This window comes from Lactuca serriola, chromosome 4 (assembly GCF_051521515.1).
Source record: "Lactuca serriola cultivar US96UC23 chromosome 4, Lser_US96UC23_V15, whole genome shotgun sequence".
In the NCBI taxonomy this organism is placed as follows: Eukaryota; Viridiplantae; Streptophyta; class Magnoliopsida; order Asterales; family Asteraceae; genus Lactuca; species Lactuca serriola.
In genome coordinates this window covers 368,502,850-368,520,819 of record NC_136411.1, presented here as the reverse complement: position 1 = coordinate 368,520,819, position 17,970 = coordinate 368,502,850, and the positions used below count along the sequence as shown (strand labels likewise).

General features: G+C 36.0%; 1 protein-coding gene across 1 annotated transcript; it reads left to right on the top strand.

Moving 5' to 3' along the window:
• The first annotated feature begins 4,440 nt into the window (after positions 1-4,440).
• On the top strand, positions 4,441-5,248 carry LOC145099756 (ATP synthase subunit alpha, mitochondrial-like). Its single transcript, XM_079037269.1, has 2 exons — positions 4,441-4,540; positions 4,653-5,248. The coding sequence occupies exons 1-2, from the start codon at positions 4,441-4,443 to the stop codon at positions 5,246-5,248; spliced, it is 696 nt and encodes a 231-aa protein (XP_078893395.1).
• The last annotated feature ends 12,722 nt before the right edge of the window (positions 5,249-17,970 follow it).

The following is a 17,970-nucleotide window of genomic DNA, read 5'->3' as shown; positions in this document are numbered from 1 at the left end:
ATAATTTTAAAATGCAAAATACATGGAAAAATCAAAAATTCTTTTTTTAAATATTATTTTCGGAACATGAATTAACTAAAAAAAATAAAAAAAAATAAAAAAAATTAAAAAAAATAAACAAATGCGTCTCACGGTCTCACAAAATATAAGTGGTCTCAAATGAACCTATCCATATATATATATATATATATATATATATATATATATATATATATATATATATATATTACTTTGAAACTTTTCTTGATATAAATTATAACTTATTGTGTGCATCTATTACTTGAAATGAGATTTTTGTTTACTTTTTATTTATTTTTAATTTGGATTTTATAGTGTTTATTTTTTTAATAATCATTCAAGAAATTGATTCAATTATTTTATAAAAAAAAATATTAAAGTCAGCAAAAAATAATATAAATACGTAAAATAGTTATTTTCATCATTCAAAACAATAATTTACGGTTTCCAACCATATAACATAGTTTCCAACCATATAACATGTTAAAAATTTAAAATCTTAAAAATTCAGATTTTATCAAAGAGTCCATTATCATCATTCCAATGAACAAAGACGGCTAAAAAAGTTTATTTTTAATTTTATAAAGTGCAGAAATAAGTATTGAATTCTCGTGAATACTTCAACTTATTTTATACCTCCTTCAAATATATTTGGAGCTGATTTGCTATGGTCAAATGAATTATTGATGTGTTAAATGGATGGGTTTTTTTTTTTTCATTTTCATTCAGTGGACGTTGTACATTGTGTCTTGTTGAATATTTTATTTGTGAATGATTTTTTTAATGGTGTAGTTGTAATTTATAATTTTTAATAAGTTTGATTTTCCTATTTGTCTCTAACAGGTACTCGTGAACCGTACCGCGGTTACCTGCTTCCTAATGGTTCAGTTTAAATAGTTGGTCGGTCAAGTGAGGACACCGTCCCGTGTTCACGGTTCACAATTTTATTATTACCCGAATCGAACTGCCCATTAACACCCACACCTCCCAAAAACCATCACCTTTCGCTCCGACAAGAAAACATCTCTCAAAGTAAGTCTCCAGGTAGTCTTCTCGTCTCCAGGGCCGTTCCAAGTATATTTTGGGCCCGGGGCAAAAACAAAAATGGGTCCTTCGAAAAACAAATTGATTCTAGTGCAACTGTATCAAATGTTTTCCTTTCTTTTTTGAGATGGAGAGTTTACGTCTTATTTAAAACATAGATAAAATTAAAAATAATTTAGAAGTGAATTATATTTTTCGGTTAAAAAATAATAATTAAATATAAACAAATTTTTTTAAAAATAAACTATTGTCAAGTTCTAAAACTGGCCCTCTTGAATAAAACTCATTTTATAAATTTTTGGTGAGTATGATTTTTATCAAAAATGGATAAATAGTTAACTTTTATTTAATAAGAAAATAAATAGACTTGATAATTTATAATTATGTATGATATTAAAAAATAATTTAAGTGCGGAAAGTCTAAACTAATTGTCATTAAATATGTAAACCAACATTTGGGCCAGCATATCAAAGGTTTAAAACAGTTAATCTAAATTCAAAAAGCCAACATTTGGGCCACGTTAACTACAAGAATTGAACTCAAGACACGTACAAAGACTAAACAGAGACAACGTCTTTTCTAGTTGATTTGTATTTATGTTCGTTTAAAATGTAACATTAATTATATATAACTATTAACGTCCATTTTTTTGGGGCTCAATCCAATGATGGGCCATGGGCCGTCGCCCAGCTTGCCCACCCCCATGTGTCGGGCCTGCTCATCTCTCTGGTACTGATACTTACATTCCAACAAGAAACGTCTCGAGTTTCGTATATACATACACATGAAGTCATCTATGTGAAGTAATCATTATATCTTTGTGGATGCATGAATGCCAATATCTACTTCTCATACTCTGTTACAATCGGAGTTCAAGGGTCAATTGCTCTTAATGTTGCTTGATTTTTGTTTTCCTAAGTTCGTTGTACTTATTTATTCCAATTGCTAGAATAATGTGCATTAAAGCATAAGATTTGACATCCCATAATAATCGGTTCCACATTAGCAACATATGATAAATTTGAATACATTCTACTAATAAATTTTGCTAATGTTTTGTAAAGTAGGGTTTGTTTTGCTAGCCTATGGTTTTGCCGATTGTCACTCTTACTTACATTTTCACAATTTTAGGTAATGCAAAATATGACGGCTTAAAAAATAATAGAATATTGTGAAGGGATTTTAATGTAATTCTTACAAAGATAAAGCAAAAAAAATGTAAAACAGGAAAAGAAACCTCATTATTAATATTAGATATTACTAAAAAGGTGTTTTGAGCTTAAATGAACGAGTCATCGGTTCCATTTAAAAAAATGTTAGGGTAAATGATTTATCAAGGCAGTCATATTTGTCGTTTTGTTTATATTTAGGTAAATTCTTTATTTTTGTATACATTTAACCATTTAACTTATCATATGTGTTCTGACAAAGCTTAAATGAATGAGTTATCGGTTCCACTTAAAAAAACGTTAGGGTAAATGACTTATCAGGGTAGTCATCTTTGTCGTTTTGTTCATATTTAGGTAACTTCTTTATTTTTGTACACATTTAACCATTTAACTTGTTATATGTGTTCACATATTTTTCATCGGATAAGCAGGATATTACATATGCAGTCAATCGCGTATGTCAATTCATGCACTCCCCAACCGTTCAACATTAGCAAGCTACAAAACGCATCCTTCGTTATCTAAAAGGAACAATACATCATTGTCTACATTTCTGACCAACAAAAGTTGACTCTCTTCTTGCCTACCTGGATGCCGGTTGGATCTTAAACCACGAGGACAGTCGGTCTCAATACGGATATGCAATCTTTCATGGCTCAAACCTTATCAGTTGGACCTCGAGAAAGCAACGCGTCATCGCACGGTCAAGTACCGAGGCAAAATACCGGTCCTTAGCATACACAACAACTGAGTTATTATGGCTCAAACAGTTAATCAAAGAACTACATGCTCCTATTCTGCAGCCACCACAACTCCTTTGTGACAACGTAGGTGCCATATTTATGAGCAAAAATCCTGTCATCAGCACAAGATCCAAGCACATCGCCTTAGACTTTCACTTCATTCGAGAACAAATTGAGACCGGAGCACTAAAAATTTGTTATATCTCCTCAGTTGACCAGTTGGCTGACATATTCACCAAACCACTGTCAAAGGATAAAGTACAACTGCTTCGTTCCAAGCTTCAAGTTTGCCACAACCTTCAGCTTGCCGGGGGCTAATAACCACGTGTTCAGTATATGTTGAAGTATTCAATTTACCGTTCCTATTCTATTGTATATCGTTGGATAGTGCCGTATAGTTAGGCATGTATTTTCCATTCTACTGTATATATATTTTGTACCATTTTCTGTATCAATAAACAGAGAGCTTTACTTTATAAACACGCTAAATGATAAAAAAAACCACACAAATCATTTTTCCAACCATTTTTAATAAATCACTTATATTTGACCTATTAAAAACTCTTTGTTTCACCAAAACTCCTTATTTCACCGTTTAGAAAATTTGACCACTATACCCTTAACCTAAACCTTATACATCGACACAAACAGAACGCCTCCAATCCATCGCTGCTTCTGCCACTCCTCAAGCGCATCCCTGCTTGTCGCCGTTAGCCATATCCTCACCGGAGATCGTCGCAGCCCATAGCAACACCGGAGCTGTCGATTTTCCTTCGCCCCCACATCTAAGGTTCGTGTTTTTTCTTTTCTCTTTCTTCTTTCATTCGTGTTCGTGCTGTTGTCGATTTTTCCAGCGCCGAGTTCTTGAACAATTCACTGTTAATTGCAGCTAAACTGCGTTTTCAGATGGATATCGATGGAGATGTTGAAGATGTTTCAAGAAGAGTACAGGTGCGATTCATTACGAAGCTTAAACCGTCGTTCAAAGCTCCGACGACAACCATTGCCCTCCCTTCTACCCTCACAAGGAAGGGTCTTTCGTCTGTGGTTAATAGCCTTCTTCAATCAGGTCCGACTAGTCGCTTCTGGCGAAGCTTCTAGAAGGTCGACCACTACATAGAGAGATCCATATACCAGTCATGAGCGATAGCGAAGCCTAGAGAGGCGCAGGGCAGGATCCAAGAGCTTAGAAAGGGTCAGGAAAGGAGCAGAGAAGGGGTTGGATTTCACCTATGATCAGATCAGTGGGCAACCATAGTTTACTTTTTTCGTAGTGTTGTTAACGTTGTTGAAAGCTCATTACTTATTTAAGTAGGCCTCGCTTTTTGGAGCTGCTCCCAGCTCACACTATGGTGGAGGAGGTTCCGTGAAGATCTAGGAGTGTGAGTAGTACGAGCTGAAAGGCTCCCATACTGTTTGGAGGGCAAGGGGCATAGATGCCAAACAAACCTGGCTAGGTAACATAATGGAAATGTATCGGACTGCAAATCCTGGAATGACGGTTGAAGCTATAAAGCTTGATAATGGGGAATGGTCATATGATGCCAAGGAAATCATGGAGATGGGTACAAAGTGATTCGAGACTCTTTACACGGATGAAAGCGATCGGGATGTGAACTTCTCTTTTGGATGCACCTATGCCTCTATTGATCAGCACTTGTTAGTTGGCGTTGGGAGGGGTCTTTGGTAGTGATACTGCTATTAAAGAAGGAGATCTTGTCAAGCGCACTGGCTCTATTGTGGATGTCCCTACGGGAAAGGCTATGCTAGGGCGTGTGGTCGACGCCTTGGGAGTACCTATTGATGGAAGAGGGGCTCTAAGAGATCACGAGCGAAGACGTGTCGAAGTGAAAGCCCCTGGGATTATTGAACGTAAATATGTGCACGAGCCTATGCAAACTGGGTTAAAAGCGGTAGATAGCCTGGTTCCTATAGGTCGTGGTCAACGAGAACTTATAATCGGGGACCGACAAACTGGAAAAACAGCTATTGCTATCGATACCATATTAAACCCAAAGCAAATGAACTCAAGGAGCACCTCTGAGAGTGAGACATTGTATTGTGTCTATGTAGCGATTGGACAGAAACGCTCAACTGTGGCACAATTAGTTCAAATTCTTTCCGATGAGACTTTCCAGCTCGAGGCTAGAAGCTACCAACACTTTAATACAAACAAAAATAGAAATCGGAATTTGTGGGGCTATCTATCTGTACAATGCCAGTTCAAGCTACCTTCTGGATGGAGCAAGAAAAGGTATGCGCAGGCGCAGTAGTTCAAGGCGGACAGGTAAGGGTAGGTAGTAAAGGCTTAGCATAGGCAGGTTCCACATTGTGCCGAACCATTTCTTGTCGATCACGGATCTGGAGAAGCTTCCGGTGGGGACTGCTCCGCCGACATTGGAACGAGGCAAATTGCTGCTTATCACAACCTCTGGTGCCGGTGGAGGTTTGACCTCGGCGCTGATGAGGATGAACTATGTGAGGATTAAGGTGCCGGATGTCATCCGCAACGTCAAGATCGTGTTGCACAGTGTGTACTTGCCATTTCCACATATTAATCCTGTGGCTGCGGCTTACGACAGTATCCTAGGAGGCTCAGAAGTCTCAGGAGGAGATCAGACGATGGAAGGAACATGTGCTGCTCTGGATGGGCATGGGCCATTCGTTGAAGATAAAAGTATATCGAACCCATATGAAGTTTTACCATGAGCAGATTATATCCATTGAGCAAATATAGGTTCGATTAAGATTTGCTTCTCCGGAGTACCAAAGGCAAGCATGACATCATTATGAACATAAAGTCCCAAGGTCGTCCGTCTGAACATTGGGGCAGTAACGAGAAAAATGCCCCACTCCTCCACATTCATAACAGTTACCGGATCTCCTCTGCAGCAAGCTTTGCTGGCCTCGCGCTCCAAACTGATGGCGTCTCGACGTTCTCCTTGAAGTCGTCCTGTCGCTCTCCCCCTTTAAGAAGTTTGTAAAAAGGTCTTTGCACTACGTTTCTGCTTAGCCTGACTTGAACCATTTTTCCACCAGTAAAACTTAAGTTCTGCTTGTGTAAAAACAGCATGAACTTCGGTAACAGTTCCATGAAATTATTTGCAATTTGAAGATCAATGATTCAATGCTATAAGTTAGTTGTTCACCGATTAGTTTTTACACATTTAAGTCATCTAACCTTAACTTTTGTTTAGGAAACGATGATTGGAAACATGAACCATTTGATTTCTTGATTGATGGTGAGCTAGTGAGGATATCACTTGAAGACTTTCTTCTTGCCAAAGGAATCTCAGCGGTATACTTATTTTTCTTCCCTAAGTCGCCATAGCCCGACAAAACAGGTGAGAGTATGATTGTGAATATAATGAGAGTGGTCCATGGACTAAGTCGCCATAGCTCGACAAAACAGGTGAGAGTATGATTGAAATAGAGATCTAATAATAGAAGGATGAAAGCATTTGGATAAAGATTTCCCAAAAGATTAGATGTATGTCAATAACATCAGCATTAAAGATGTAACAAGTTCGGGAAAATGACCTAGGAGTAGGTCTTACATCAAACCATAAAGAGAAAATTTGACAGAACTAAGACCTGATAGACTGAGGGTTCAAGGTCTTAAAATAAGCGGGAAATTAATACTAGAGTCTATACATAGACCTAATTATGTCCAAAAGACAAAGTAGAGTAGACTCTACTTGCGACGAGAACCGCTCGGATGAGCCTTTGATTCTGCCAGATGACGCTCCATTTCCAGCATACGCCTTTCGAACGTTGCCTGACGTGCTCGAAGTTCCCTGACTTCAGCTTTGGTTGCAGTAAGTTTTCTCTACAGGACCTCATCATGGTCTAGAGTTCTTCCATGAGCAGCTTGTAGATGGCGAATGCGGACTGTATTGACTCCCGCATCGACATCAACTTCCATGACTCGGTTGATGGCTGCCCTACCCTGCTCATTATTTCGAGCAACCCTGCGAACCAGAATAGGCAGGATTCTGTCTGCTGAGCCTCCTTCACTCAAATTGTAAAAGCTTTTTTCCCCGTTGTAGGGTAAGGGTTGACCCTGCTCTTGACTCCATTTGCCCAAGTTCTCCGCCCACAAAGGTGACGGGCCTTGAAAAGCCGAACAAGGGTTAGGATTTGGGATTGGAGCCACTAGGGGTAGATCATTGACTTCTAGCTCGGAGTCAGAATCCTCCGGGAAGTTTTCTGCGAAGTCATCATCTAAAGGAATTGCATGATTCTCTTCTGGCTCCGCATCGAGCCATTTACCATTTCCTTGGTTGGGAAAGTACGGGTCGCCGGGGAGATGGAATCTAGCCATGTTATCTATGCGAGAATAGGGGTAAAAGAAATAGTTAATAGACGTACTAGTTAAGATAAATATAGGATGATCCTTACCAGCTACTTCAATACTCGAGTAGTGCATACCAGTCATATGTAATCAAAACAGAATAGACCTTCGAATAAGTGACCCTAACTCTAAGTCCACAACCAAACAAGGAATAGGAAATAAAACAAAGATCACATATTCTAATTCTATGACACCCAAGTCACATATAACCTTAGCGTATCCACTCAACAACTATTGACATACTAACAAAGACATTTTAGTTCTCAAATAAGTAATTATAGTAACACAAAATACTTCTATAGTATTTTAAGTTTATGTTATGTTCTAAAGTTTTCATTGTAGTAGTGTCGGTAAGTTTTTAGACTTGCTGCAACACCACAACCATTCCTAGGCACATGCTAATCACTTCCAGGAAAGATATAGTTGTGTAGATGTAAAATTGTAAAAGTCGAATATAGTGTTTTGTATAGTTTCGCATTTTATGTTATTTTACTAAGTCATCTTTATGCGAAGTGAAATGTCTAGACTTAGTATATTTTTTGTACACTCATGTTCCCTATAAATAGGGACTGAGGTTAGAAGTAGAGAGAGATTTTTTTCGTAACATATATCTCTTTTCTGCTTATGTTGTAATTAGTCTTTATCAATATGAGATCTGATTAATATTTACTCTTCGTGTTCTAAATTTTCATTTACTGAAATCAAACTTTGCTTTCTCAAATCTCGATAACAATTCTCATCAATTGGTATCAGAGCAGGATTCAAACTGCTTCGATCTGATTTTCGTGTTAGAATCATTTGCTTTTTGAGTTGCAACTTTACTCAAAATTTTCCGCGCATTTTGGTTTTGAAAATCACATTTAATCTTCAGATTTGAATTGATTCTGTTTTTGAATTGTTAAATCGAGTAATCGATTAGTGATTTGTGATCAATTCAATTGATCAAATTCTCAATTTCATCAAGTTTTTCAAGCTTTCTGAAAATTTCTGTGTTCATCAATGGCGAACTTCAACATGAATACAATGACTTCCTTTTCTCACTTGCTTGGTTCTTCAACCAAAATTCTGATGTTAATTCCAGAATACTATGATCAGTGGGCTGATAGAATGGAAGATTACTTAAATGGAATTGATGAAGAACTTTGGAATTGTATCGATGGAACAGTGCAAGCTCCTGTTAATGTTCAACCAATTGGTCCATCTATTACATCTACTGAAGTTGCTGATCAAGAAAAACGGTTGAAGAATAACGAAAAGAGGTGCATGAGGGAACTAAGAGGTGCTCTTCCTCCTGTGGTTTATAATTACATTCGTAGTTGTAAAACAGCAAAGGACATCTGGAATACTCTAAAAGAGAAGTATCAAGGTAGCGAAAAGACGAAGATCAACTCTATGAAGCAATGTCTAGTTGAACTGAAGGAATTCAGACAAAAGGATGCAGAAACTCTTGAAAATTACTATGATCGTCTGAATGAGCTTATGTTTCGCTGCAATAGGTATGGAATCACTAGGTCTCTCATGGAGTTCAATTTAACTTTCATTATGGGTCTTCGCAAGGAATGGCGAAGTGTGAGCATGATGATTAAGAATCAACAGATTTTTGATACAACTAAATTGAATGATCTCTACAATCAACTGAAAACACATGAATGTGAAGTTTCAAAAATGTATGAAGAATCAAAACAAAGTATTGGAGGTCCTTTGTCTCTTGTTTCAAAGGTATCAGAAACTGATGTTAATGAAAAAGATGGTTCAGATGATGAAGGATTTTTTATGAACTCTGATGATGAAGCTGTGGCATTCTATTCAAACAACAGAGTTAAGAAGTTTTTCAAAAAGCCTTTTAATCCAAAAGGAAAGGCTAGTGATGTGAAGAATGCAGTCACAAAAACTGGAGGGGGGGAGAGGAAGAAATTGGAGAAAGCTGATGAGAAAGAAGAGAAGAAGGAAAAAGTTAAAGATGAAGCATACTACTCTGAAAAGATTGAAGAGATACGTGCTAAGACCAAATGAGTGTCTTTGGTTGCGAAGGGTGAAACTGATAATGAAGAAAGTGGTACGTATCAGATCTGGTCTTCAGGATCTGATGATGAGGAAATGAGGCATCCCACACATGGAGCAATGTTCGCAAGTTTTGAAGATTGCGAAGAGGAAATTTCAAGAAGGTGCTTCATATCCAAATCCACGGACAAATCACCCATGACAACCAAGGTACGTGCAATACTTGAATCTTTTAATATTCCTTTATCTGCTTATGATACTGAAATTGTTTCATTTGATGAAACTGTGGCTTATTTTGATTCTGTTATTGTGTCTGCTAGTACTGAAGCTCAAAAATTAAGTATGCAACTAGGTGAGACACGGAGAGAATTAGAAATAAAGAGGAGCAGAGTAGAAAAACTTGAAATGCAGATCAAAAATATAGATTGTGATAGGAATAATCTTACAAATGATGTTAGGTTGTTGCTAGCACAAAGGAACATATATTGTAATTCTGCCAAATGGCTATATGCAAAATTAACTGCTTTACATCATTCTTCTAACATTAGCAAAGAACAACATAGGAAACTGTTACCTTTTCTTGAATATGAACGTGAAAAAGTTGATGTTGTTTCTTATGATTGTGAAAGTACAATTGCTCAATTTGACAAAATACCTGATGATAGATATACATATGGTATTGTCAAAATTGATGAATTTTTGAATGCTGATGAGTTAATTAACATTGTCAATGAAAGTTTGACAAAGAGTGAACAAGTGAATATCTTAAAGAAAACAGAAAATTCAACTCTTGCCTCTCAATTCAATTATGCTGATATTGATGAAAATTCAGATAATGTGAGTGAAATCAGTGAGATAGAAGAGGAAGAAGAGGTAGATTGTTCTCAATTGTCAATAGTTAATATCACATCTAAGATTAAAGGTAAAAAAATTATTGTTGATTCGATAGTAGAGGAAGAAATTGATAAACCTTTAACTTCGCAACATTGTAAGTTTGATAATGTGGAAGTTGAAAGCTGGAAATCAGATGATAATGAAGAAAACAGAGTAGACAAGAAAGATTCAGATGAAACACCTCAACGAGTTGTGGTTGATCAAGTGTTTGAAAATACAAAAGAATTTGACAAAATTTTAAATGACAAAGGCGCACATTATTTGGAAACCAACACAGTGGTATATCCAAATTTTGTATGTACTGATAAAACCATTTTTCCAAATCAAGTTTTGTTGATAAAAGTCCATATGTTCGCAAATAATAAACAAACAAATTTTGTTGATATAAGTCCATATGTTCGCAAATATGACAACAATTGAAAATTTGAGAATTCGCAAAAATTTGCAAATAATCAAAAGTTTCAAAATGTTGGCAAATTCACGAAAACTTCATCAAGTTTGACAGATTCAACTCAAGCAAAAATAAAATTTTCACCAAAACAACCAAATTTTCCAAATCCTTCAGTTTCAAAACAGACCAAAGTTTTATATACAAAAGGAAAATCTGATGTAAGTACAATCAATCGATGGTTTGAAGGGAAAGGAAGAAAATATCAAAGTGGGAAGTTTTCAGAGCAACAAATCAAGAATGCATTTGACAAGTTCGCAAATAACTCTTCCACTGCTAGTTCATCATCTTATCATTCGCAAGTTCCAGTTCAAAAATGGAAACCAGTTATCAAAAATGTGAATGTTGTGAAGGATAAGATTACAATCAATGGAAATCCAAAACTATTGAATGACTATATCTCAATATCTAGATCTGATGATGTTGATATAATGGATTCTGTTACAAACAAAGTGAAAACATGGTTTTTAAATTCAAAGAATTTGTTTCAATCTACTAATGATGGACCCAACAAGTCTTGGGTTCCTAAATTCTTTCAATAAATGCAGGTGATGTGTGACGAGCAATATGATTCGAAATGGTATATTGATAGTGGTTGCTCTCTTCATATGACTGGAAGAAAGGAAAACTTGCGAGATTATAGAAGCTTGGAAAATGCAAGAGTAGTCAAATTTGGGAATAATCACAAGTGTCAAGTGAAAGTCTATGGGAAAATCACAAATAGAAAATTCACTGTGAACAGAGTTGCTTATGTTGAAGGACTTCAACATAATTTGATAAGTGTGTCACAACTTGTTGTTGGTACTGGAAATCAAGTTGTATTTAATGAAGATGGAAGTATCATTTCAAATGCGAAGTCAAATGAAATACTTCTCAAATACAAAAGATATGGTGATATGTTTACACTGGACATCAAACCAATTGTGGGAAAACCTGTTGTATGTTTACTATCAAAAGCATCTAATGATCTTAGTTGGCTTTGGATGGGAAGTTGGTGAGTTGGCAATCAAAGAAACAAACTTGTGTGGCTATATCAACCGCTGAGGCAGAATACATTGCTGCTGCTTGCACTTCGCAAATTATTTGGATTCAGAGTCAACTTCGTGACTATGCAATAAACATGAAAAAGATTCCTTTGTATTGGGATTCGCAAAGTGCAATTCACATTTGTCATAATCCAGTACAACATTCAAAGACAAAACACATTGCTCTTCGATATCATTTTATCAAAGATCATGTGGAAGATGGGAATATTGAAATTCATTTTGTTAAAACAACTGAACAACTTGCTGATATTTTTACAAAACCTCTTGATGAAAAATCATTTGTTAGAATTTTAGTAGGTTCGGGGATGATTAATGCGAATTCAATTTCAAAAACTCATGACTAAAAGTCTTGTTCAGCAGTTATGAGTCAAATTTGTTCAGATGTTACTGTTCATTCAGAGGCTTCGTATGGCTTCGCATCCACATCTTTTCGCATCTGAGATCATCACAACTAAGGTAAGGTTTACGACTAATTTTGTAGTTTTTTTTTTTTTTAACTTTTGAAAAATTAAAAATCCAAAAAGATTTTATTTTGTTATGTTTTTTTAATTTTGAAAAATTAAAAATCCAAAAAGATTTTATTTTGTTATGTTTTTAATTTTGAAAAATTAAAAATCCAAAAAGATTTTATTTTGTTATGTTCTTACTTTTGAAAAATTCAAAAATCACAAAAATATTTTTGTTTTCTTTGTTTTTTAAACTTTGTGTGCTGAGAATTTAATACAGGGCTAAAATGCGAAGATGTCATACTTATGTGTTTCTACGGGAAGGTATTAAATTTCTTTTAAAAACTAGTTAGGATGTCCCTAGAAGCATGTTGCTGTATGTAGACCAAAAGCCTCAACAAGACTCTATGTGTGAAAAGAAAGCCTTAATGAAATTATCACATGAAAATTTCTTCCCAAAAAGGCTTATATTCGCATAAGTCAAAAAGAGCTACCTTACTCTTCTCAAATGAGTTAAGAGTTTTCTGTTTTGTCCATTATAACAGAGGTACACTCCGATTCTTATCCAATCTTTTTATATCAAACAATTCTTACACTCCAAATTTTTGAAGAGATTTGTCCTTGAGGTCTTTGATCAAACCAATCAAAACCTAGACAAATCACAAGTCTGTGTTTATGATCTAACATCATGAGTCCGTGATGTAAGTGAAATCCAAAAATCATAAACCTTAAGGAATTGACAGGGAACTTTGTTCCAGATTTTTACGAAACCTTTGTTTCAGTATCAAAAATTTCGAAACTTCAAATCATATTCAATTCGCATGTGTGGTCTTGATCAAATATTCACAACCAACAATGTTTGTTACCCAATAAGATCCATAACAAATTTTCTTTTGAATATGATTTGTGTAAGTTTTATTCGCAAATCCTAGTCATGATAAATATTTTGACAAGCCAACTTGTCACTGACTACACTGGTCAAACAAGTAATTTCATTTACAATTTATCACCTTATGTTAAGGCTGATATGTAATGAAATTTCAAACCAATCCAAAATGTCTTTTAAAAGAAGCCCTTCGATACTTCTCTACAAGTATTCGATTGTAATTCACGGGAAACTATACAAGGTGTTGATTATCTCTCTTGATGATTAACGAAGCAACCTTTGCCTGGGGTTTAACTGCATTCATGTCAAATTCAATTTTTTGACATCACAAAAATTCCAAATTTTTTGTTTCTCATCTTATTCTATTGACACAATGCACACACGAAATCCTTGAGGATTTGAGTTAAACCAACTCAGACTGATGATTTCGCAAATTTGGCATATGACTTCACTTTACATCCCAAAAGTGAAAGAGCCTTGACTACATGCGAAGGGTTTTAACGGTTCAGATTCTATAACGGGAAACTTGACAGGCTGTGTACTCAAGATGGTTGGTATTCTATCCGGTTTTCAAGGAGATGTGACAGTTACTTTTTAAAGCATGGTTATCTTTTGCAGTCATGATCCGATTTTCAAGGTGCCACATCGGATAACATTAAATGCATCCCGCTTTAATTTCAAATCAATTTGAGTAAACTATAAAAGGGGGATCAAGAACACTATATACGATTACGCAAACAAAACTCTCAAAAACCTCCAAAGTTTCAATCTTGATCAAACTTCATCTCTTTCAAACCCTAAAAATGGCAGCCACTCAATCCAATACTGATGAAGTTCTTTCTCAATCCCTGATGAAAATCCAAAGCACAAACTATCGTTGATCCAAATGTATCTTCTTATCCTGAAGGTTTGAAGATGCTTATCGTTGCCCTGAAACGATCACCTCTGTTTACTGCCATGTTTAGTTCCTTCTCTGTTCCGATGACATGGTTATCCTTGGCAGCTTCAACTGCATCATACAATCATACAGCGGATGTGATCACATTCAACTTGATCAACAACAAACGAGTCAAACTTTCCAAGAAGATGTTTGTTGAATTCTTGCAGATTCCAAACAACCCTCCATTTGTTAAACCTGTCAACTCTCAAATCATTCACATGTTCAACGAGATGGGCCATCAACCAAAGCTTGAGAAGATCAGTGACTTTCGAAAGTCTGGGTTGCTGTGCATATATAATTTCTTATTTGGAATTTTTCTTAGATGCCTAACAGGAAGATCAGTTGGACTGGGTAGAGGACGAATGGAAGTATATGCCATGGTTATGGGCACATACTATGATATAAACGTTGATTATGCCACCCAATTATGGAAGGAATTTGTTAAGAGTCTCGAAAACACAAATTTGGAAAAGGGGATTTCGTGTGCAAGATATTGGATCTTGATTCTGGAGAAGGTCTATGAAAAAGAAGCAATTCCAGTAATGGAGGATGTTGAAGTTGCAGAATTTTCTTTGTATCAGTTTCCAAAGGCAGTAGAAGATGATGAGGCAATTTTTACTCATGTGGCTCGCATTCCAGATGCGATGCTTCACAAGGTATCTCAAACTCACAAAGTCTTGGTGAGATATTTGCGAACAATTGATCAATCAGAGCAGACTGGAGTATTATTGGATGTTGTTGCTCCGTCAAAGAAGAAGAAGCTCATAAAGAAGGATGCGAAGGGTTCATCTTCACAACAAGTTCAAGATGAAGATATTTAGATTGAAGAAACTTCATCGGAATCAAAGAAAGAAATAATACCTTCTAAGTCTGGGGTATTGAAGAAAATTCGCAAGGCTGAGGTAAGCAGTAAAGGCGTTACTATTCGCAGTATTCCAGCTCCGGTTTCTCCAGGAAAGAAAAGACAAAGAGCTGAAGATGTTGCCAAAAACATGAAACGTACTCTCATCAAAAGAAGAAAGATGGTGATTCGCAATGAATCATCTGATGAAGAAATAGTACCAGAAACTCCACCAGTGACATCTACGGTAAATGTTTCATTACCTATCATTCATACTTCGCAAATCTCTACCACCTTACCACTCACCAAACCACTCGAAATAGTCACTACCAAATCAGTTTCTGAGGAGGTACCTATTTCTGATACGGTTGTCAACGTATCTAATACGGGGGCACCTATCCTAAGTGTTGCAACCACAATCCCAATCTCCTTACCTATTTCATTACCAATTGTTTCAATTCCATTTACAACTTTATCCACCACCTCATCAATTTTTTATCATGCTCTTCAAAACCCATTTACAAAACTTTTTCCATCTCAATCACCCGAAAATCCTCAACCTTCGCAACCTTTATCTGATAATGAAGCTGAAGGAGGTGCCTTTGGAGGGATAATTGAAGACATTCATTTTGATTCAGAGGAGGAGGATATTCCTGATCATATGCTTATGACAGGAAAACAATTTAAAATCCTGAATCAGAAATTGAATGCTATTATTCAGTCGCAAGTTGATTCTGGCAGGATGTCTTCTATTTCAGCTATGGAGGTTGATGTAATGATCAAAGGTGCTGAGAAGCGTATTATGGAGAAGGTTGATCAATCCGACAAGAATAATGAACTTCGCATTCAAGCACAAGGGAACAATTTTTCTTCAGAGGTCAAGGATTTGAAAGCTGTTGCAAAAGAACATCATGTTCTTTTTGTACAAGATGTGAAGAAAGTTCAGGAAGATGTCAACTATAAGCTTCAAGAGTTGAAATCTGAACTTGCGAAGGAGCTTCAGGATATTCATACTCAAAATGCTGAAGTTCAAAAGCAGATTGCAGAGGTTCTTCAAGAGTACAAAAGTTTGTTGATGTTCCTATTCTTGAAGCCCATAACAAAGAAACAAAGCAGAAGTTTGATCAACTGACCAAGTTGATGACTGAGCTTAAAATGGTGGTTTCGCAATCTTCAACAACACAAATTCTCACTCCTGAGTTCTTGTCTCTAAAGATTAATACTTTAGAACAAGCAATTCAGAAAGCTCTTGCTCCACTTGCCAATTTTACTTCTTTACTACCAAGGAGTGCCCCACCTGTTTTCACAGGGGTGAAAGGGGGAGAGAAAAGCTTAAGTAAAGAAGAGGATGCGAAGACAGTTGGAAAAGTTATATCTACTCAACTTAAAACTACTCTTCCCATACTTACGAAGCCAATTTCCTCAACTACAATAACCACAAAAGCGATTGCCAAAGGAATCGTTATTGGAGAAAAAGAAGGAGGTTCAAGTTCAAAACCTCAAACAGATATGGTGGGAAAAGGAAAAGGGATATTGTATGAAAAATCAAAGGAGGAGAAGAAAGCTGAGGCTGAAGCAGAGTTGGAAAGAATGTGGCAAATACAAAGCATTATGAGGCAGAGGGCAAGTGATCCTCCCACAATGAACAAAGGAGATCCTGCGAAGCTTTACTCTTACGAAACTATAGAGTCAAAAGTTGTGGGGAGGGAAATGTACGAATTCGAGAAGAAGCCAAAGAGAAGTTATGATATTGCGAATTCAGACAATTGTCAGCTGGATTTTCCAATCAATGAAATGCTATTCATCACTGCTCAGTACAAGATTAGTGAGAAGTTTGATAATCCTGATGATTATACACACATGAAAATCAGATTTCATGCTGTCTTGGGGAAGAATCCAGATGAAGTTTGGTCTTTAATGAAGATCAAAAAGGTGCTGAAAATCAAGAAAGATGTATTGTTTGAAGACATGCTTCAAAATTTTCGTTATTTTGTTATCCGAGTAGACAATAAGCAGTATAACTTCACGGTAGCTGATTTTCCTTTGATGAACTGCAATGATTTAATTCAAGTGGCTCTGATTTTGAAGCATATGGAAGAAAATAAACTCAAAGGCTCTGAGACTGAAGTGTTCAAGATATGCTTCGCACATGTGAAGACATACATCGACAATTACTTCGATTGTTTGGCTCTTACAGATGAAGAACTGGCTAATGTGTTGGGAAGAGAAGTGAAAGTTCCTTGGGAAGAAACTTTATCTCAATCAGCATTATCAAAATATGTTGTTGGGGAAATATGCCTGAAACCTTTCGGCATGGTGTTTTCAGGAAGAGATACAAAAGGGAAACCTAAGAAGTTCTTGTTTAAAGTCTCAGAGGTGGAAAGATATAATTCTTCGCAATATACGCACTTTATTGTTCGTATGAACAATTGCAAGAAGAACAATGAAGGAGACAAGAAAGATCTCAAGAAGGTGATCTCCTGGTATGGAGAAGTGCGAAAGACAATCCACTCGGCTGTTCAAAAGCTTATGGGATGAATAGCTTCGACTGTTTACAAAGGGGGAGATTGTAGATGTAAAATTGTAAAAGTCAAATATAGTGTTTTGTATAGTTTCACATTTTATGTTATTTTACTAAGTCATCTTTATGCGAAGTGAAATGTCTAGACTTAGTATTTTTTGTACACTCATGTTCCCTATAAATAGGGACTGAGGTTAGAAGTAGAGAGAGATTTTTTTCGTAACAAATATCTCTTTTTTGCTTATGTTGTAATCAGTCTTTATCAATATGAGATCTGATTAATATTTACTCTTCGTGTTCTAAATTTTCATTTACTGAAATCAAACTTTGCTTTCTCAAATCTCGATAACAATTCTCATCAAGTTGATCAGGCTATATAATCTGATTATATGTCCCCAAGCCTACTCGTGCTGTCCAACAACCGCAATAGTTTTGTTCTGTTCTAGTATGACATTGATCCTAGTATGGATGCTTGTATGTATACTTTAGTTAAATATTTTATTATTTAAAAGTATAAACTCTTGATCAGAGTATTTTAATCCCGATGTGTTTATAGTTGTATATCTTTTATGGGTTGATATACTCAATTCACTATAAACAAAGCTCTGATACCAATCT